Raw genomic sequence first — 22,966 nt, forward strand, 5'->3', positions numbered from 1 at the left:
TGGAATTTGGACACAGTTACAAAGTGATAGGACAAGAGACACAGGAGGCCTTGTTGAGCTGGAACAAGTTTTGTCTTCCTTTAATGAGACAAAGAAAGCAGCTATTCCCAGAGGGGAAAGGAAAGGGTTCTATCTATATTAAATTTTCTAGCTGGGTCAGAAATACTAAGATAGTTTATCTGTTGCAATGATTAGATTCTTCTTCTTATATAAGTTTCTTTTCATTGATTTCTCAAGAATAAATTAAGTCCTTTAAAGCTGTAGACAAAGAATTTTTTTCTTCAGAAAAATACAAATTTTCTTTTATTATATCATGTTTTTTCTTCTTGTAGTGTATCTTTCTTTCTTTTTTCTTTTCTTTTTTTTTTTTTTTTTTTTTGCTTCATTCCCATTTCTGTAATATGTGCTCAAGTAAAACCATGAGTTAGATTAATTGTATCTTTGTCCAAGGCTCTCTACTCTGACACCATGTAGTGAGTAGATAATCCTAGGGAAATCTTAGGCACATCTAAAATGACACCTTATAAATTATTGATTTTATATTTTCTAGATATTGGAATTTGGACACAGTTACAAAGTGATAGGACAAGAGACACAGGAGGCCTTGTTGAGCTGGAACAAGTTTTGTCTTCCTTTAATGAGACAAAGAAAGCAGCCAGCGGCATGGCTCTCTGGAGGCAGCAGACCTGTGCAATAGCCAAAGTTCGCTTCCTAAAGTTAAAGAATGAAAAAAAAACTATGATGACCATGTGAGTACCTGAGGGTTTCTGGTATGCATGGTCGGCACATTCAAAATAAATTCAAGAGAGGGGGAAAAAAACAACCAATCACAGATAAAATACATTTCAGCAATTGTATATGGTCTTTTAAACATAGAAGTCAAAGCCAATTTTTAGATGCTTAGGTGGGTGTGTAATTAAAACAGATAAAGTGTGGGGCTTTTCTCTTAATTTTACACAGAATCTGCTCTTATCAAAAGGTTGAAGTAGTTTACCAGAAGCCTGAATGTTAGCACTCGCCTCTGTGCCTGGCCGCATCTTAGCTGAGGCTTCACATCACTATCTGGAGCCTCTACAGTCCTCTCCAGCTTCCGGTTTCTGACTGAGTGATGCCTCCTGGCATGAGCCCTGCTCTCCACCCAGGGCACTCATTCATTCCGTTGGCTCTCGAGGGTGATTAGAAGCACAGTAAGAAAGCATAGTCCAAAATCAGACAATATTGTCAACCATAGCGTCCAAATAGGGCACTGGAAAAGGAATTTTACATGAGGGAGAATTTGAACTTGGTGTAGGAAAATGGAACATTTATCTAAAGAGGGAAAGCAGGATGGAAATTCAGACAGAGAGAGCAGGTCTGAGCATGGAGATGTATGGGAAGTCTGCAGAACTGTTATTAATTTGAGTTCTTTGCAAAACAGAGTGTGCAAAAAAGTAAAAACAATTTTAATAATATATTACATAGAGCTAGAGAGTTTGGACTTTGTGACTAATAAGGAAATTTTTGAAGTTTGTTTTTAGTTTGAACAGGCAATTGATATCATTAGAACAGAATGCCAAGAAACTTAGCCGGGAAACAGTGCAAATGGTTTGGAAATAGTAGACAGTGGGCACAAGGAAAAGAGCCATTTAGGACAATGTTGAAAGAGGTCAGGAGAGAGATAATTAAGGTCCAAACTTGAAAAGTAGAAGAGAGAAGAAAGTGCAAGGCAAGTACTAATGATGATAAGATAGAAATTTTCAAACATTGGGAAAAGGAAAGTATGGGAGAGAAATGAGTATATCATAATTGAACTTCGGAACCCGAGTGGATGAGAAAATGTTGGAACTTGCAGAAATTGGGAAGAGGAAAGGGAAAGTTTCAGAGTGTAGCAAGTCAGGGTGTTGGCGATATGCCATCTTGCAGTGGTTCCCCCCAAAAGAAGAAGTGCGAGACTGAATCAGAACAAAAAAGTGGGCATTGGAGAGGGATATTTAAGAGTGGTAATCAGCATATTTCCTAGGCTTGAATGGCATGTCTGAAGGGGGTAGAGGGTGGCATTTGGAGAGATAGAAATACCAAGGAGAGGTTCATAGGAACCATCTCATTTTAGGAAAAAAGAAACGGGGAGGAAAAGCATGATTCATATATGCGGTTAGTGTTTGCAATTTCTATTAAAACATCCATTTTCTGCCCACATGTAGAAACCTACCAAAGTTGCTCTACATGATTTTCTCTTATCTTTTCCTTTATGCAGATTACTGCTTTTGTGCATTAGCCTTTTCCCTCAGCTTTTGGAATATCTATTCTATGAGATATATTCGAAGAGTTATTCTTGGGGACTGTCTCCCAATACGTACTTCCTCTCACCAGGACAACCGCCTCAAGCTCCTCTGACACACTTACTGGTCATCAATAAAACAGGTGAACATGGAGCTCAAATGCAACCTTTCAATGTTGTGCTTGTTCAGAGATTCCCCACACAGCATAAACCATGAAGGAAAATCATATTCTGTATGTTTTATTTTATTATTATTTTTTAATCCTCACCCAAGGATATTTTTTCATTACTTTTTTAGAAAGAGTGGAAGGGAGGGGTGGTGGAGGAAAGAGAGAGAGAGAAATATCGATGTGTGAGAGAGAGAAATATCGATGTGAGAGAGACTCATCCGTCGGTTGCCTCCTGCACATGCCCTGACCGGGGCTGGGCATCACTTTTTTAGAAAGAGTGGAAGGGAGGAGTGGTGGGTAAAGAGAGAGAGAGAGAGAGAGAGAGAGAGAGAGAGAGATAGAAAGAGTGGAAGGGAGGGGTGGTGGAGGAAAGAGAGAGAGAGAAATATCGATGTGTGAGAGAGAGAAATATCGATGTGAGAGAGACTCATCCATTGGTTGCCTCCTGCACATGCCCTGACCGGGGCTGGGCATCAAACCTGCAACCGAGGTACATGCCCTTGAGTGGGAATCGAACCCGAGGCCCTTTGGTGCGTGGGCTGATGCTCTAAACACTGAGAAACACCAGCTGGACTATTTAGAAAGCACACATGATGCCAAACAGAAAATTAATTTAAAAATGGCAAATAGAGGGCGGAAGAGTTGGTTTTAGAAACACCTTTTGCAAGCTTACTTGACCATTGACTGATCTTCTAGATCTTCCCATAACATTTTTGAAGTACTATGCATTCTAAGGCTCTGGAAAGAAAATATATCCCAAATTTCTAAGAAAATAGAAGATTAATATCTTCAAGGATGATAATGATAATTTTAAATAGTATTTTTTCAATTGATTTTTATTGTTGACACTATTACAGATGTCTCCATCTCCCCCTCCTTTGCCCACCTCCGCCCCACCCCAAGCCCCTCTTTCCTCACTGTTGTCTGTGAGTTATGCATATTTGTACACTAACAACATTATAAGTAAAATACCTAGCCTCTAGGTAAAGTTACCTTGTCATATCCCTGGTATCAGAATGGGTTTTAGTACCACACCATCAATTCTGCCTTTTTAAGGAAATCATCATTATGGTATGCTTTGAGTGACATTAATAAGGTTTTTTTAAAAATATATTATTTGACTTTTGTTTTACTACATTTTTGCTTCTTTTGAATTTTACCTTCTTGGTAGGGTCGAGCATTGAAAACTTTATACATTCACTGAGGCAGCAGAACATAGCTTTGGAAGTGGATGCCTTTGGAATTCGACGTGGTGCCAACGAGCCATCATACAACGGTGCTATCACGGTGTTAGGTGATGACAAGGTATGTTGGGCTCTGATTGCTGCATCTCACCAAAGATGGAGTATGAACGTGCAATCTGAGAAATACATATTGACCGATGTAAAAGACCAATTTGACATGAGCAGATGGGGTAGTTCTCATTTGTAGAGGAGAAGGTGGGCTACAATTAGTTGCCCACAGCCCCCATATAACATATTGTGGCTGATGCAGTGGCCAGTAAAGACCACAATACTGTATTTCTTGCAGTATTTTGGGACCTAATCAAATATTAGTGATGGTGGTATTCATCGTATTCAGTGCTTTAGCCTTATTGTGTTGTCAATACTTTGAGTGATTTTCTATCAGATTCTTGCATTACATTTCGCATTGGCTCTCTGAGGACTCAGAATGCACATTTGTTTTATTTCAGCACCAGAGATTTTCAATAGCATGCAATACCAAAAGGCTGAATTGCTTCCCTGTCCTCATGGACATCATTAGCAATGGGCTACTTGGAGTTTTTAATTCTTCAGAACACATCCAGACAGACAGAAGCACGTATTTTGAAGTAAGTATAATATTATATCCCTTATCCTGAACTATAAGAAGTTTAAAAAAAAATACCTGAAATGCTGAAATAGCATCAGGTTGATTTTTATGAACTTATTATTGAATAAGTTCATGTTTGTTTGTTTTTTAATATATTTTTATTGATCTCAGAGAGGAAGGGAGAGGGAGAGAGAGATAGAAACATCAATGATAAGAGAGAATCATTAAATGGCTGCCTTCTGCACGCCCCCCACTGGGGATCAAGCCCGCAACCCAGGCATGTGCCCTTAACTGGAATTGAACCTGGGACCCTTCAGTCTGCAGGCTGATGCTCTATCCACTGAGCCAAACCGGCTAGGGCTAAAATATAATTTGCCACGAAGTTTTAGGAGGGGCTAAGAGAAGAGAGAAGTAAGACGATCTCAAAACTCATGATATCAGACCTCATGATACAGATGGCTTGCAGTGTAGTAAGGCAACCGATCATAGATCAGATCAAAGCTTCGAGCAAAACCCAAGGCCCTCTTTGACCTGTACAGGATTTTGACATTTTTAAGACTTAATGTCCTTACGTGGAATGTGTGCTGATCATTTTTCTCCAAGCCCCATCACTTTTATTTCCTAACATCGCCCTACTCATGCATTTATATCTACCAGGTCCCCAAAGGCATTAGAATTTGCTACTTATGCATTAAGTTGAGCCAGAGGAGTGATTCTTCATAAGTGTTGGACTGAACTGATTTGGCACCAGTTTCTGAGAGTAGTGTTGGCAGTCCACAGCTCTATCGCCCATAAAGACATCAGCTTAAATGTTACCCTCATAAAGTCAGAGAGCAGATGTTTTGTGCTTACCTTGCATGTTATTAACTGTGGGACCTTGGCCAATTCTTGCGACCGGGTGGCATTTTCTTCCTCCTAAGTAAAGCAGGAGGCATGTTCAAAGCTCCCATGTTGTTGCAACTCGCGTTTTGTGCTTACCTTGCATGTTATTAACTGTGGACCTTGGCCAATTCTTGCGACCTGGTGGCATTTGCTTCCTCCTAAGTAAAGCAGGAGGCATGTTCAAAGCTCCCATGTTGTTGCAACTCGTGATTGAAAGTTAATGTGGAAAGAAGTTGCAAAGAGAACCTTGGGAAGTATCTTTGGTGGTCAGATTGGTTGATTTATTTGAGTGATTTAGTTAAGAAAGTAGAAATGAACCTTATACCCAATTGCCATCAACTCTTGTGTTCTGCACGATTTCAGGAGTCCATGTCTGAGGAGTATGAGTCCATGAGCAATCCCTTCTTCTGGATACCTGGGGCAGCCTGTTTTACTCCTTTCATTGCCATGAGCAGCATCGGTGACTATAAAGTAAGAAGGGTTGACAAAGTGTTTACATGTCCTTAACGCCCAGGGAACCCTTCCCCATCTCTGACCATAAGTTTATATGTAGGTGGTACACCTAATTTATGTACCTGAAACAATGAACAGCCAACATTTTCATTAAAGGTTGGCAACTATAAAGAAAATGCTATTTTTTTAAAACCAATAAGAGATCTCAGGAAGGGCAGCTTAGGCGATATCATCATGTAACAGGAAGTGGGAGTTTTATCTGCTCTATCACTTAGTTTTATTCCTAGGTGCTTACCCACAGACATCCCCTCTTCCTGGATGAGCACAACAGCCTCCCTGGCTGCTCTCGACGGGGCCTCATTTGTTGTCTCCTATTCCATTTTCCACACAGTGTAACAGAGCACTATCTTAAAAACACAACCCTGACATTGTTAATTACCTGCCTAAATCTTGTCAGTGGTTCCTTATCAAACCAAGGAATAAGAATGAAATACTTGAGTAGCCTCAAAAGCCTGGGTGGATCCAGGTGTCTCCACTTTGATCTGATGCCACTCTCATCTTGATAGCCATGTCCAGTTCTACTGGCTTCTTTCCAGGGCCCCCAAAACCTCAGCTCTACTCACTGCCCCGCCTTCTCTCCTCCTAGTCTCCCTGCCTGCAATTCTCCAGACCTGGCACATGGATACTCCTACTCATTGCTTAGACCAGTGATGGCGAACCTATGACACGCGTGTCAGAGGTGACACGCGAACTCATTTTTTGGTTGATTTTTCTTTGTTAAATGGCATTTAAATATATAAAATAAATATCAAAAATATAAGTCTTTGTTTTACTATGGTTGCAAATATCAAAAAATTTCTATATGTGACACGGCACCAGAGTTAAGTTAGGGTTTTTCAAAATGCTGACACCCCGAGCTCAAAAGGTTTGCCATCACTGGCTTAGACCCTAACCCTTCACAAAGGACCCTTCCCTCCCTACCCCAATGCCTTATTACAATTCATCTCCTTTGTAAAGCCTCTCCTATGACCCTGAACCTCCTTAACACTTTTAATTTTACTTGTTTTCCATTTTTAATTTTAATAACATTTTTAATTATGTAGCTATTGTACTTATTTGCTTATTGCCTTTTTATCCCCCCCCCCCATACACACACACAACTTAAACTCTACAAGAGCTCTTTGACCAACGCAAAGGCAGGCACATGAACAAATGAATAAATAGGGCATGTCAGCCCTCTAATGTGTCCTCACTGTCATTCTCTTTCCTGCTTCCTTCCAGCTGGACTCTCCTTTCCAGAATACTTACCTGCTTTCCAACTTTCCCCTTAGTTCATCTTTTTTTATAGACTCAATTTCAGATTTAAAATTTTAAATGCTTTTGTGCTTTACTGTTAGAACAGGCCACGTTATATTTTAGGACCTTATGTTAAAACCATCATTGCAACAAAATACGGCTTATAGTGTGGTCCATGATATCAAAATCCACTACTGGTTTTCACTTACATTAATGAAAAGTATGGTTTGCCACAAGACAGGGAGTGTAACATTTTAACGGAAGACTTCTTAGGCCAACCTAAAGAAGCCATTTTTAATGAAGTTGACTAGTGAGATGATCATTTCTTAGACCCCAAATAAGATGCCAGTTATAAATGAACTCTTGACATCCAGCATACAATTTATCTATCTTATAGGAAATTGTAAACCTACATCTTTTGATTATTTGTACAATTAGCAAGTCTTCATGATGTCAAAGGGAGGAGTAGCTTTGGAAAGAAAGGAACGGGTATCTTCTCACTGAGGCAATGCCTCGTCTGTGACGGAATGTAAGCTAGATATGTGGGTGCATTTTCCCTTTAAATAATGAAGTCATCATGTACTTTACAGCATTATTAATACCCCAGAAGCAGGAGTGTGGCACGTGAAACCCATTTACTAAGTCAGCATAACATATAGAAGGAACATAGAGTGTTTGTGACTACATAGTTGTAATTTCTCAGCCTGAACTATCAGCACCTTTGATGACTTTGTTTTTTTAATCAGAAAAAAGCTCACTCCCAGCTCCGGATCTCAGGCCTCCACCCTTCCGCTTACTGGCTTGGGCAGGCGTTGGTGGACGTCCCACTGTACTTCTTGATCCTCCTTGTGATGCAAATAATGGATTACATTTTTAACCCAGATGAACTGATAGTTATAATCCAAAACTTGTTAATTCAGGTAAGGGGCAAAAATTAGGAAATGGTTTATTAGATTATTTTAAATGGATGCAGTAACATTGTTCACCTTAAACCAAAGAACTTCACCTTACTTCTGCTAGTGCGTAGTTTGGAAAGTTGGGGTGTAAGTAGGAATACTTTTTCTAGATAGCGTTTATCTTATTCAACCTTAATCTTCTCTTTTCAGATCCTGTGTAGTATTGGACATGTCATGTCTCTTATTTTCTTGACTTATGTGATTTCATTCATTTTTCGCAATGGGAGGAAAAATAGTGGCCTTTGGTCATTTTTCTTCTTAATTGTAAGTAAGCATACAGTGCACATTGTTTTTAAACCAGTTTATATAATTTCAAGAATGTATATTTTAATCTTTATACTAAACAGATTGGTAAATTAATGTTGCTCTCTAGAAAATTCTAAATAAGATAATCATAGACATGTATAAAATATACTGTATGTGAGGGTGTGCACCATTTATAAACTAGGACCTCAAACATGTCTCCACGTGTAGCCTGTCCCGGGAGCTAGGCACTTCTACCTTCAATAGTTCACTTACAATTTCACTTGAATATTTAAAAAACACCTCAAGAATCACATTTCTAAAATATAATCCTTTCTTCAGTCCTATTCTTTTTTGTCTCTTAATATCTGACTTTACTACAGTGCACTCTCCCCAGATAATTACTCATACCAGAAATCTAGACTTATCTTTGATTCCTCTCTGTATCTCCTCATATTCAATCCATTTATATGACCTTAAAACTCAACATTTCTGAAGTCTGTTTGGTGTGTCTCAGTGTCACTGCCACTGCCATTGTCTAAGCTTTCAGCATCTCTCTACTGGAGTATTGCAACAGACCTGTAAATGGTCTCCCGCTTTCTACTCTTGCCTCCTGTAAATTATTCTCCTTATAATAATAACCAACGTGATCCTTTTAAAATAAAATGTTATTGAACAGTGTAACCTACATATGGAGAAGTACACTATAGATTCATTTATCCAGTTTCTGAACTTAATAAAAGTGGAATCATGTAGAAACTCATAGAAACAGAGTAAAATGCTGGTTACCAGGGGCTGAGGGTGGGGGAAATGTCTGTCAAAGAATACAAACTTCCAGTTATAAGATGAATAAGTTCTGGGGATCTGATGTACAGTATAATGATTATAGTTCACAATATTATATATTTGAAAGGGGCTAAGAAAGTAGACTTTAAATGTTCCCACTATAACGACAACAATAACAAAATGGTAATTATGTGTGGTGAAAGATGTGTTAACGAACATGATTCTGGTAATCTGTTCATAATATATAAATGTATCAAATGATCACATTGTACATCTTAAACTTTCAATTATATCTCCATAATGCTAGAAAAAAAGATGAGCCACTTAAAGATGAAATTCATTCAACCAAGAAATAAGCCAAAATAAAGAATTCAACAAAATAAAAATTACTATAAAAGCATGGATAGGGATCACTGAACTCTGTTAAACATGTGAATATTACATAACTTTGAGAATCATGGTTAGGTCATATTTATATAGAAAAATCCTCAAATTTAATAGTTCCATTTGTAAAGTGAGCATAACTTTAATAACAATCCTGTGAAAGATATAGTAAGAAAGAAAATCCCTGAGAAATCTAATCAGAAAAATCAAGGATAGCTCTCTAAATAAAAAGATGGCCAAGCAACCCCAGAAATAAATTTTAAAAATAATAAAAATAAATACTCAGGTGTGATTTAATTCAGAATAAGCTGATGGCTCAGTATTAGCAGCTGTCAATCTAAAAGAGGAAAACTGCCTGAGTTAAGAAAATACCGTACAACTCCTTTTTTAAAAAAATACATTTGTATTGATTTCAGAGAGGAAGGGAGAAAGAGAAAGAGAAACATAAATGATGAGAGAAAACCATTGATTGGCTGCCTCCTTCATGCCTCCTACTGGGGATTGAGCCTGTACCCTTGACTGGAATTGAACCAGGGACCCTTCAGTCCGCAGCCCAATGCTCTATCCACTGAGCCAAACCAGCTAGGGCCCATACAATTCTTTTTTTTTAAAGCTGAGCAAAATAAAAATATAAATATAAGAAACACAAATTACCAAAATCCAATATCATATTACATGGTAAATTATATAGTTATCCACCTACTAGCAGCAGTAAAATGAAGACACCTACAACCATTAATATAATGTCCTGTCTCGGTGAGATGGTGTGATGTGTACTCTAACTCATGGTCTATAGGAGAATAGACTGTCACCATCTTTTGGAAAAATAATCTGTTAGTAACTACTGAAAATTTAAGTGCGCATACTTCTCAGAATCCCTCCTTAAAGATTAAAAATGTAAATATACAAAAATTTATGTCGACCAGCATTTATAGGAACAGAGAAATTGGAACATCATTTCTAAAAGCAAAATTATTGCATTCTTGCACATCCATTCAAAGAAATACTAAGCAGCTATGTAATGATAGCTGGTATGCCAAAAACTAAAAGGAGTGTCTCTGACCTACTGGGCAATGGAAAAATGCAGGATGTGGAGTAATGTGTAATAAATGGATCCTTTGTCAGAATCTAAGTTTTAATAAGACCTCCTGCTGGTTTGTATGCACATTGAATTTGAGAGGCCCTGCTGTGTCTTAAAAACTTCATACTCCATCCAGTACAGAATTGTGACAATCCAATACAGAATTCTCTGTGTTGCAGAAGAAAAGAAGTAAGATGGCAGTACTGGCTTGGGAAGTGAGATGGAAATTGAAAATAAGAACATTTACAAGATGAAGCTCCACTCTCTTGCAAAACATCAAAACGTTCAGATTGTTGCACTTCAGTGAAACTATACTGTGTTTCTATTTTAGGTCACCATCTTCTTGATAGTTTTTATTGAAATAACTAATTATGGATTTCTAGGGCTGTTAATCTGCACCATATTGATCCCGCCTTTCACACTGATTGGCTCTCTATTAATTTTCTCGGAGGTAAGAATCTCACTCTTGTCCCTTGGTCATGAAATGTGTGGCCATTGAAGGCAGCCTTGAATATTGTAAAAATGTAGGTAGATTTTTCAGTTGTACAAGGTTTGAGGTCTCTGTCTTCTGAAAGCCAATTCACTTACCACAGGCAAGAATCATGTTCTTGTTCAATAGGAAAGCCTGCCTTGGTTTATGAAGGTCAAAGGCAACTCCACAGTAGAACTTCATAGTTAACCCTCACTCCTAGGAACAAGTGACCCAACTGAGAGGCCAATGAGATGCCCTTCTTCTGTTATTTTAGACATAGTAGGTTTAAGGCTCCTCATAGACATGCAATGGGAAATACCAAGTAGCCAGTTAGATATATGAGTCTGATATTCAGTATGAAGGGTTTTGAGGATTTGGGGGACTTAAAGCTAACCACTTGAGATTCCTCAGCATGTAAGTGATATTTAAGGCCATGGAACTAGATGATATAACCTACAGAGTAAGTATAAGGAAAATACAGCCCATGGACTTGACCTTGAACTCCAAAATTTAAAGATCGAGAAGGGACTGTTGTGTGCCAGGATCTATTCTCAGAAACTCTCCTTAATGACATAGAGGACCCATATATAAGGATGTGCATCAGCACCACTGAGTTTCTCCTAGCAGGGTGAATCCTGCCAACTCACAGTGTTCAATATAAAAGCATTGGAACCTACAGCACAAGCACAGGGTAACAGGTCACTGAGTGACATGAGAAGCAGGGAGGACACACTGCACAGTCAGAAATTGACTTTTACCTGATGCATGAGCAAGAATTACGTAGAAGGCTGGCAAGGTCGTGTAATGGGCATTGAATTGTCTTAAGTGAGATGAGATTCATGCACAGATGAGATTCATCTAAATACACCTTTTTCTCACTTTACAGGTTTCTCCTGACTTGGTGGAATATATAGGAGCTTCAGAGGAGTATCTGCTATATCTGGCATTGCTGATAGTAAGAAGACATTTCCATTGAAATGTTCTTGCCTGAGGGGGATGCATTTGTATGCTTTGCACTAAATTAAAAATTTAATTTTGGTGCTTAAAAAATTTGGCATTTACACATTTGAACACACACACACACACACACACACACACACACACCACCAGAGGCTTCAAATTCTGGATGAATAATTTTATAATGATCATATGAGACTGAGTATGAAGCCCAAACTCTCACTGGCATGAACAGAGTCAGTATCAGGTTACTCCTTCTATTTATGTCATGCTCTCTCTGGAGAGCAATGAAGCCAACTCTGAGAGTTTCGCAGAATATCAAATACAGTTTTTCAATCTTGTGAAAATGTTATCAAATCTACCTTTATATATGATCAAACTCCTTAAGTCACTTCTAATATTGAAATTGTTGTTTTCATGGTGATGCTAATTTTGATTGTCTTTTCCCCCCTCATAGCCTTACCTTCAATCTTTCATTTTCCTTTTCATTCTACGGTGTCTGGAAATGAACTTTAGGAAGAAATTGATGAGAAAGGATCCTATATTCAGGTTGAGAGATTCATGTTTTATTTTAATATTCCTTGTTAAAGACATTTTAATAGGCTTAACTTAATTGAGCAAAAAGTACTGTACAGGATTGTTTTTAAGGGACGGTGTAGTATACACAATTATAATTCTTGGTATGTTAATGAGCTTATAATCTAGCAGGAGACGCTACACTAGCACACATAAGACACTGAAAAAAATAAGGCAGATGATAATTTTACTAACATTCTAGAAGAAAGTCATATACAAGTGGTAGCACTTAAAAATAATGGCTAAATATAGGCAAGCAATTGGGTAAGTGTAGCCAATCCAGGAAGGAAGAGGAGTCTAAACAAAAGGACACAAATTGGAATAAATGCCACCACCCTATAGGTTCACGAAGGCTGCTGGAATGAACGTGAAACCTTGTGCTGGAAGTTAATAGGAAATTAAAATTAAGCTAGATACATATTGGAGTGTCTTGGAACAGGGAACCATAGGAAAGGTTTTTACAAATTATGCAATCAGAAACAGACAGGTGTGTTTTGAAAACCTTGCCTAACTCAAAAAATATGAATCAACTTCAAGTCTAATATAGGTAGTAAAGCAGGAGAGTGACAAGATGACAATCATGGTTTAGGAAATCTACTGACAGCAGCAATTTGGGATGGCATGATGGAAAGAGACAGGAATCAGCAGTAATCAGTGGGGATGAGGAAGGAAAGGGTTAGATTGCTAGTAGCCAGGAAAGAGTGATTCTGACACACGTACCCAAGACATGAAAGTGCTCAGAAACTGGTGATTACATATCTTGGGATCTCAGGGACACATCTCTGATTCCAAATGTTTTGATCCATTCTTCTCACTAAGCCTTCAGAATTCCAAAATATCTGTGTCAAAATTACAGTCCCTAGATTCCTTTATCAACCCTGTCAGAGTGAGAGTACTGTTCTATTATTTATAAAAGAAGCCACAGCCAACAAGGAGAATGAAACTTAGACCTAAAGCAAGGATGATGTAAAAGCAGTGTCATTTGAATCACTGCTGGAAAGTAGGCTGTCTGCAAAGCAGAGGGCACAGAGCAGACGCATGGAGATCATGGGGTACTCACAGTTACTCAGTCTATGCAAATAATTGATAGCAGTTTACGCAAAGTTCATTATTTCTGCTACAAGTTGTTCAACTGGAAACCTGCTCTGATTTTAGAATTTCACCAAGAAGCAGTAAGTTTTTTCCAAACCCAGAGGAACCGGAAGGGGAGGATGAAGACGTTCAGATGGAAAGAATGAGAACAGCGAATGCTGTGACGATCCCGGACTCTGATGAGGTGGAACTACTAGCAATAGTCTTCATCATATACTACTGTCTGTCAGATAAAGTGGGCAACTAGCTCATCTGAATTTGAGGGTTGGGGGGAACACACTCACACACATACACTCTGAGGTTCTTTCATCCTTGCCCATAGAGCTCATTACTTGATTTCAGTAAATATGCAAAGCCAGCAGAGATCCAAGAACACACACAAGTTACTCTTTCAGTCATAGTTTTGGTGGGTAAGGCTAACTATTACAAAACCTAAAAAAGATTTGTGAGCAAAGCAATTCAGAGGAGAGCGTTCACCTGAGGTGTATGTGTGTATGTGTGCACGTGTGTGTGTGTGTGTGTGTGTGTGTGTGTGTGTGTGTGTGTGTGTTGGGGATGGACTAGTCAGTGCTGAAGCAGGTTTGGGTAAGGTTGGATTTAGCAATGAGTAAAATGACAATTCAAGGTGTGGTGATGATCCCAGATAAGTGCATAACTAAGCAATGAATAAGCTTTTCTCTACTGGACTTTGGGTTGTACGCTCTTTAAGCATGAGCTCTTTTGGTCTACATATTTTTGTAGCCCTATGGAGGCTAGCTGCAGCCTCATCACATCTCACGGGGATGACCTGACATAATGGGCAAAAGAAAAACTGCTTTGCCAAGAAGAAGAAGAAGAAAGTTGCCACAAGAAATGTCTCTTTCTGTGTTAAAAAAGGTTGGAAGCAGTAGTTCTGCTGGCAGAGTGATCTTGACCTCTGAAGATGAGGTCTTTTGAAGGGAATAATGCCATCCAAATCTGGGACGATCCACTGATAAATGTGAAAGGCAGCCAGCTCATCAGCAGTAGAGCTCTGACCCAGTCTGCTTCACAGCCTGTTACAGCCATTTGTCCTTTGCATAGAAGACATTAATGTCTGCTCTGCTAAAACAAACAAAAAAGAACCACCACCACAAAGGAGGCAGTGTTTATGTTAAGAAGGATGGGATAGCTTTCTAAGTAGGAACGTTAAATTCACAGCAGGGAATACTGAACAGAAGGGAACTCACCTGGCTGCAGTAGTTCATTCTTCACACCTAACAAATGGCACGTTTCAGGAAAGTGTCGGTGAAATGCAACAGGCACTGGAATCAAAATTTGTTTCACTTCCATCTCAGCCTCTTATTGGCTGCATGACCTTGGGCAAGATATTGATCCTCTTTATACCTTAGTTTCCTTACCCATAAAATGAAGGGACATAAGAACACTCGAGATTGTGTGTGGCTGAGGAATAAGTGAAATAATGTACATAGCACATTTGACATAAAGCTTGACACATAGCGAGAGCCCTCAAATCGTATGTGCTTTTATTTTTATAATTGTTTGCAGTTATAATTCTAAGCACACTTTTTTTTTCAGGTGAAGTTATAGGTCTGTTAGGACACAATGGAGCTGGTAAAAGTACAACTATTAAGATGATAACTGGAGACTCAACACCAACCGCAGGAGAGGTCAGTGACTCACACAGAGGTGTGCTCATGAACGCTGCCTCGATGAGACAGTTAGAATGCATATTGATGACAATCTTTAAAAGCACAGGCGATCTTTTCCTATTAATCAATGTGACTCATGCATTGAATGAAGAGGATAAATTAATACAAATTTCTCTCTTTAATTCCAAAAAGTAGTTAGGTGTTGAAAAGAGCTGCATGTTATCTATAGTATGCCTTTTATTGAATGAAAAAGTAGAGACATTAAAAGGAGAGATTTTGGAAAGGAAAGCTAAACATTCGCTTTACTGGAGGTCAGAGATCTTGGTTTTGTGGATTGATGTATCCTGAGAACTTGTTAAATTGAATTGCCAAGATCCAGTATTTACTCAGAAAACAGAGATCATATGTTAGAGGGAAATTGAGTAACTGTCTAAATTCCATAGCAAATACTAGAATAGTATATTAATGGCACTTGACTGTACATCCAGCCTAAGTCGGGTGAAATGACAGACAAAGGTCCAAAGTCAAACAATAGACAAACGAATAACCAAACTTGAATTCAACCATGGTGATGGGCTTAGGAATAAAGCCTAAACCATTCTAGGAGGGATAGAACATTGTGGAATATCTGCCTTTTGATGTATCGAGTTTCTGGCATCTTTTCCCCAGAGCTAAGTGATTACTTATGGACTTGTGTACACTTGGCAGCCGTGTGTATAAGAGGAGGACATCATTGCAGTACGCTCACATGCACACACACACACACACACACACACACACACACACACACCAATTTTGGCCAGAAGGTGAGAATGAACTTTTTGTGTAGGTGATTTTGAAAAGGAACAGCGGAGGGGACGCCCTCAAGTTCCTGGGGTACTGCCCTCAGCAGGAGAACCTGTGGCCCAACCTGACAGTGAGGGAGCACCTGGACGTGTTCGCAGCTGTGAAAGGGCTGAGGAAAGCAGACGCCGCCGTCGCCATCACACGGTACCTGGGGGGAGACACACCTGTCCTCTACTAGAGCGATGTCATAGATTCACAAAAAACTAAGGAAGGACCGTTCTAACTGATGACTCCATACTTACTGGTATGGGTGAAGACTTGTTCACCTAGACCCCAATTCAGCGTTATGTTCTCTCATTTTAAGCCTGGAGAGGAAAAGTCTATTGATTATTCTTAATACAAAAATAAGTCATTAAAAATGTGACTTTAAAAACCATGAAAGGGCCCTGGCTGGTGTGGCTCAATTGGTTGGAGCATGGTCTCATTCACTGAAGGGTTGTGGCTCCATTCCCATCAGGGCACATATCCAGGTTGGGGGTTCAATCCCCCGCATGCAAGAGGCAACCTATATATGTTTCTCTCTCTCCCCCTTTCTCCCTCTCTCCCTCCCTCTCCCTTCCTTTTTCTCTAAAATCAATAAATAAAGTAAAATAAAAACAATGGAAGGTTCATAAAGGATCCTAGATAATTTGAATTTTTTTAATTTTACTCTTCCATTACAGTTGACCTTCAATATTAGCATATATTAGTTTCAGTATACAGTTTAATGGTTGGACAATCAAATATAGTTTTAATTTTATGATCACTCTGAATAGCGCTTTTAAACATTCTGCACTGTAGTCTTCTGATTCGCCCGGTCTCCCACGTGCCTTCCCGTTGTAAATGCTGGTAATGTGGGTTGACTCACTGTTTCCTTCAGGTTGGTGGAGGCGCTCAAGCTGCAGGAGGAGAGAAGCGCCCTGTGAAGGCCTTATCAGAGGGAATCAAGAGAAAGGTAGGAATGGGGCTGGGGTTACCCCGCGAGGCCCACAGATCCCAGATCCGTGCCAGATGCGCTGTTCCTCTCCTTCCAGCTGTGCTTCGCGCTGAGCATCCTGGGAAACCCATCGGTGGTGCTGCTGGACGAGCCGTCCACAGGCATGGACCCCGCGGGGCAGCAGCAGATGTGGTGAGAGGATGTTATGAGCAACCCAAAGTGAAAGTGTTTTACTTAGCAAATGAAAATCATCAATATTATCAGGAAAAGCAATAGTATGAGGGGGAAAGCTGATAACCCACTGCAGCCAATTTTTATGGAGGAGAAAAAGATATTCCAACAAATTAATACTCAAGAATTTCATTCTCGCCCTAGCTGGTTTGGCTCAGTGGATAAAGCGTCGGCCTGCGGACTCAAGGGTCCCAGGTTTGATTCCAATCAAGGGCATGTACTTTGGTTGCGGGCACATCCCCGGTGTGGGGTATACAGGAGGCAGCTGATCAATGTTTCTCTCTCGTTGATATTTCTGACTCTCTATCCCTCTCCCTTCCTCTCTGTAAAAAAATCAATAAAATGTATTTTTTTTAAAAAAGAATTTCATTCTCATCTTAGATCATCTGGGTGTGCATGGCCCGATTTATATTCAAATCAGATCAATCTACATTGAGTTTTTCTGCGACACCTCCGGATACATAATTCTATTGGAACAAAATAATTCTTTAATTATGTTAGGATATATTTTGAATTCTGTCATTTTGCACTTTGGGGTAAACTAGCATGTCATTATTATCATGTTTTTAAATACGTTCTCTCTTTTTCTATCTTTTTTTTCCTACTGCCTTCTCATAAAAATTCTTGAAATTTGGCATTTTTCTAAATCTTTCCCAATGTCATTCTCTACATTATTCACCAAAGCCATGCACTGAATTATGCACTCTAAGCAGTAATTTGGTTATTTCCATGTCTGTTACCCCTGCAAAAATTGTTAACAAACAAACCTTTCTTTGTCTGAAAAGAATTCACTGATTATTTCGTATGTGCCCATGGAAACTTGTTTAATTTTTTCTTCTCATATTACCTTGGCATTCCCCCTGGTGAACATTTCCCTTGCTCTAACTTTAGGCAGGCCATCCGGGCCACCTTTAGAAACACGGAGAGGGGCGCCCTCCTGACCACCCATTACATGGCGGAGGCGGAGGCCGTGTGTGACCGTGTGGCCATCATGGTGTCCGGGAGGCTGAGGTGAGTGCCCACACGAGGTCCCCAGTCACACCCTGCACAAAGGACATTTCCCTGCACAGGGCATCACTGTGAGGAGCAGGAGGGCTGGCTGCTCCGGCTCTCCCTGGCCCTGTCCTGGCCTCCAGAAACCAAAAATCACCAGCAGTAGATTTCTCTCTCCCTTTTCTTGATTGACTTCCTCCTCTTCCCTCCAGGTGTATCGGTTCCATCCAGCACCTGAAGAGCAAATTTGGCAAGGATTACCTGCTGGAGATGAAGGTGAAGACCCTCGCCCACGTGGAGCCCCTGCACAGCGAAATCCTGAGGCTCTTCCCCCAGGCTGCTCGGCAGGAAAGGTAAGTCCAGGCGGTGGTCTGTTTCACCTTGGTCTCGGTTTTATTTTCTGTCTTCTCATTCTTTTTTTTTTTTTAACTTTATGGTCATTGTGAAAAATTACTAGAGACAGTCCCGAACCCAAGGGAAACAAGAGAACAAAGTGCTCATTTGGAAACTGATTCTGTAAGGGAAGGTGCCAGGTACTAACCAGTACACATACCTAGTTCATTTCAGTTGTCCTTTTAGAGCAGTGGTTCTCAACCTTCTGGCCCTTTAAATACAGTTCCTCATGTTGTGACCCAACCATAAAATTATTTTCATTGCTACTTCATAACTGTAATGTTGCTACTGTTATGAATCGTAATGTAAATATCTGATATGCAGGATGGTCTTAGGTGACCCCTGTGAAAGGGTCATTCGACTGCCAAAGGGGTCGCGACCCACAGGTTGAGAACCGCTGTTTTAGAGGGTGAAGCCACACCCATTCAAGGAGATCAGCTGTATAACACCCAGTGCCAGACAGCAGTCCACCTCGCTGAATGGTGTCTCTTAGCGTTTTTATGATCAGTAACATTATCAAGTAATGAATGGCCCTGGAGGCTCAGATAGGTTAGAGTAGACAATGCCAAATAACTTGTGGTGGGGCCAGGAGGTGAGCCTAGTCCTTTTTAGTTAAATACGATTCTCACTAGGAGAGAAGAAGAATGATAAGTAACCTGCTTCTTCCCTTGCAGAGGGGTACACATGGTCCGTTTCCTGTCCTTTGTCTCCCATTCCTGCCTAGAGTAAAAGGGGCCTCTTCTTAAGAGCCTTGAATTGTTCAGCTTTAGTACACTGACTTCTTGTTGTTCGGAGAGCATTCACACTGTGGCTGTTTCCAACGCTATACAGATGTGTACATGCAAACAAACTATTGGTGTTGTTGTTGCTCCTTTTCATTTACTTTTTACCTATGTCATGATTTTATTTTTTTCAATTACCGTTTACGTTCAGTATTATTTTGCATTGGTTTCGGGTCTACAGCATAGTGGTTAGACAGTCATATACTTTATTAAGTGATCCCCCTGATATTTCCAGTATCCACCTGGCACCATACATAGTTATTACAATATTCTTGATTATCTTTCCTATGCTGTACTTTACATCCCCGGGACTATTTGTAACTGCCCATTTGCCAGTTCTTAATCCTCTCACCTTTTCCACCCAGCCTCCCAATGACCCCAAACCTGGCAACTGGCAAAATGTTCTCTGTATCTATGAGTCTGTTTCAATTTTCTTTGGTTGGTTGTTTGGTTCTTTAGTTAAATGCACATTAAAGCCACAGTGAGATACCACTTCACACCTGTCAGACTGTTGCTCCGTTTTGGATATTCACTGGTCAGGGGTTGTGCTCTTACGGCCCGGAGCTCAGCCTCACTCTTTTCCTTCCAGGTACTCCTCCCTGATGGTCTATAAGTTGCCTGTTGAGGATGTGAGACCTTTATTGCAGGCTTTCTTCAAATTAGAGATCGGTAAGAGCAACTATTTAGAGGTAAGACTCTGGGAAACAGCCCTAACCAGTTTGGCTCAGTGGATAGAGCATAGGACTGAAGGGTCCCAGGTTTGATTCCAGTCAGGAGCACATACCCAGGTTGTGGGCTTGATCCCGAGTAGGGGGCATGCAAGAGGCAAGCAATGATTCTCTCTCATTGATGTTTCTGCCTCTCTCTCCCCCCTCCCTTTCTATCCGAAATCAATAAAAATATATATTTTTTAAAAGACTCTGGGAAACAGACACATACAAAGCTGAACACCTTCCCTTCAGGCTTGTCTATTCTTTTTTTTTTTTTTTTTTTTTTTCCGTTTCTTTTCACCTTCTGATTCTGCCGTTCCCTTCACTCTGTGGTCCATTTACCGCACTGACCATTTTGGCCTTTTGACCAATTTTGCAGCATTCCGGTGGGAAGGATTCCCACAATGGGGTCTGATCAACAGGAAGGATTTTATAATTAATTAGAAGCAGGGAGAGAGATGTTCCAAGAAAGCTGCCTCCCTGGAATACAATGGAGCTTTTTCTTAAGGGCCTTCCTGTGTTTCTGCTTTCAAAAATGTCCTCTCCCTCCTCAAATGCCTTCTGATGTGCTTAGTTTGCTGAAATGGAAGTCCTGATTTAGGGGGTAAAAACAACTTTTTATCAGTTTCCAATCCTGTTACAAGATACCGAAATGTCCTAAGCTAGTGTTTTTCTCTCCAAATGTTAAGTTAGCCATAGTTACATTCTCAGCAGCAATGCATGTATTGAAATTCCAAGTAGCTTGGAAGCAAAAGGCATGCCCCATTATGATCTCTTTACCTTGCTACATAGAGTCATTCTTGCATACAATCAGATCGCTTTGGGCTAATGCAAATTCCAGCGAAACTAGAGCCTCCCATGCCCCCTTCTTCCTTCAGATTTGAAGACTTGAAGCTAGGGAGGTAGGATGGTCAGTTTTGACTCTCTTCTTACCCTCTTCACCTCTACTCATAGGCTGATGGTTTAGGCCTCTCTAGGTCAAGTATAAGGGGAGGAGAGAAGAGATAACATGGAAGCAAAGCTTGATTTGATCATTAGTGCTGTCCTATGAGAGAAAGGCCTGACTCCCTTTCTCTTGTGGGGTGCTTTTGTGGGTTCTTTGATGAGACCCTCTCTCCGCCCATCTTTAGCCTCTGACCACAGCTTCTGGGGGTGAGTGATGCCTCCTCCTCTTGGCCTCTTGGTATTTTTTATACGTGACTTTGGTACAACTTTCAGGATCCAAAATACATGACTTCCTAATGTTCATCCATCCATCCTTGTGCAGTTAAACAGAGCTTCGACCTGGAGGAGTACAGCCTGTCACAGTCCACCCTGGAGCAGGTGGGTCCGCCTTAGAGATTTCTGTATCCCCCATGGAATATAAAGGTGCAATGTGTGCATACCCTTTGCACGCACTCGGAGCTCCAGGAGGCAGTGTGACACCCTCTCTCTGTCTGTTCCTCCACGGCAGGTCTTCCTGGAGCTCTCCAAGGAGCAGGAGCTGGAGGACTTTGATGAGGAAGTTGATCTCTCTGTGAGGTGGAAGCTCCTCCAGCAGGAAGAGCCCTAAAGCCCCAAATACCCTGCATTGCCCTTTAGGCCTGTGGCTCTTCTTAAGTTAACATTTTATAGCATAATGATACCTTTTCTCAGACATGGACAAGGTACTTTTGAAATGAATGTTATGATTTTTTTCTCAATAATATCACTTACGGTGGGACTAAAGAAGCCAGGCCATGCAGCCTCTGGACCAGCAGCCAAATTCCTTATTTCATGCAATAGCAAACGCAAAGAATACATTTATTACATTATTGTTTATGTTTATGAGAATGGTGCAGGGATTGCTCATTTTTTTTCTCTAAACTTTAAAATATGGGATTTTTAAAATGATGCTGATTATAGGGGAAAGGGAGTCAGTTGATTACATGGCAGCACAGTCTTTGCTTTTTGTAATTCACTTTTATTCTCTTTTTTTACTTAATTCACTGATTTTCCTTTCCTGAAATTTTTAGAATTTTAGATTTTAGAGTCTGTGTTTTGCCTATTGTAACTATTAAGGAAATTTGAAACCCATTAAGATAAATAATTGCAATAAGATATTGAGTAGTCAAGTTGATGAAAATATACATACATTTACATAAAAATTTGAAAAATATTTCCAATTTTATGTTGTCTTATGATGCCAGGATCCACCCTGATGCAAACCATTAGAACTTGATAGATCTTAATTTCCCATGTCTGTACCTGTTGTGATTTATTCAACTGGTAATTCCATAAACACCTTAAAATCAACAGGATATACTTATACACTCATATGAGTTTTTATTGTTGTTGTTGTTGCTACTTTCATAGTTGCATAAGTCACTGAGTTTATGGTAATTTTTTATGCAGCAATTAAAGTGTGATGCAGGTATATAAATAAAGTCATATTTAGAGAAGTTGACCTTCCCAAAGTCATAGGTCTCAGGACCCAGAATTCAAACCCAGGAGTCTATCTGATGCCACCTACTTTAAGGTATCACCAAGCAGTTATTAAACACCTGACTGAGGTTGCAATGAAGGTATAAAGAACATTCCTTCAACTTGAAGTTTTGGTTACCTTTCAGGAAGAGAATCTGAAGAACACAATAGACACTGTATAATTAGCTTCTAATTGTTATGGTATCAACTAGAACAGTGATGGCGAACCTATGACACGCGTGTCAGAGGTGACACGCGAACTCATTTTTTTGGTTGATTTTTCTTTGTTAAATGGCATTTAAATATATATAATAAATATCAAAAATATAAGTCTTTGTTTTACTATGGTTGCAAATATCAAAAAATTTCTATATGTGACACGGCACCAGAGGTTGAAAATATAAAATTTCTATATGTGACACGGCACCAGAGTTAAGTTAGGGGTTTTCAAAATGCTGACATGCTGAGCTCAAAAGGTTTGCCATCACTGAACTAGAATGATACAAGGATTTGAAGATAAACACTATTTTTCAGCTTAAACATAGCCAATTACGGTGGTAAATTCAGATGACCCAGTTGTGAACAACAGAAATGTAAAACCTTGA

At 39.9% G+C, this 22,966-nt stretch overlaps 1 protein-coding gene across 1 annotated transcript in view; it reads left to right on the forward strand.

The window, feature by feature from the left end:
- Nucleotides 1-22,339, forward strand: part of ABCA9 (ATP-binding cassette, sub-family A (ABC1), member 9) — a 52,011-nt gene extending 29,672 nt beyond the window's left edge. The window contains 22 exon segments of the mRNA XM_005861819.2: nt 551-749; nt 2,234-2,400; nt 3,599-3,732; nt 4,121-4,258; nt 5,485-5,592; nt 7,617-7,790; nt 7,977-8,090; nt 10,652-10,771; nt 11,679-11,747; nt 12,207-12,298; nt 13,481-13,651; nt 14,208-14,293; nt 14,975-15,066; nt 15,878-16,038; nt 16,754-16,782; nt 16,785-16,828; nt 16,908-17,002; nt 17,933-18,052; nt 18,247-18,387; nt 19,799-19,878; nt 21,187-21,242; nt 21,373-22,339. Coding sequence (XP_005861881.1) covers nt 551-749; nt 2,234-2,400; nt 3,599-3,732; nt 4,121-4,258; nt 5,485-5,592; nt 7,617-7,790; nt 7,977-8,090; nt 10,652-10,771; nt 11,679-11,747; nt 12,207-12,298; nt 13,481-13,651; nt 14,208-14,293; nt 14,975-15,066; nt 15,878-16,038; nt 16,754-16,782; nt 16,785-16,828; nt 16,908-17,002; nt 17,933-18,052; nt 18,247-18,387; nt 19,799-19,878; nt 21,187-21,242; nt 21,373-21,471 — 2,489 coding nt within the window. The 3' untranslated portion in view covers nt 21,472-22,339.
- Nucleotides 22,340-22,966: the final 627 nt, after the last annotated feature.

The sequence above is a fragment of the Myotis brandtii genome, unplaced genomic scaffold, assembly GCF_000412655.1.
Source record: "Myotis brandtii unplaced genomic scaffold, ASM41265v1 scaffold157, whole genome shotgun sequence".
NCBI classification, from domain to species: domain Eukaryota; kingdom Metazoa; phylum Chordata; class Mammalia; order Chiroptera; family Vespertilionidae; genus Myotis; species Myotis brandtii.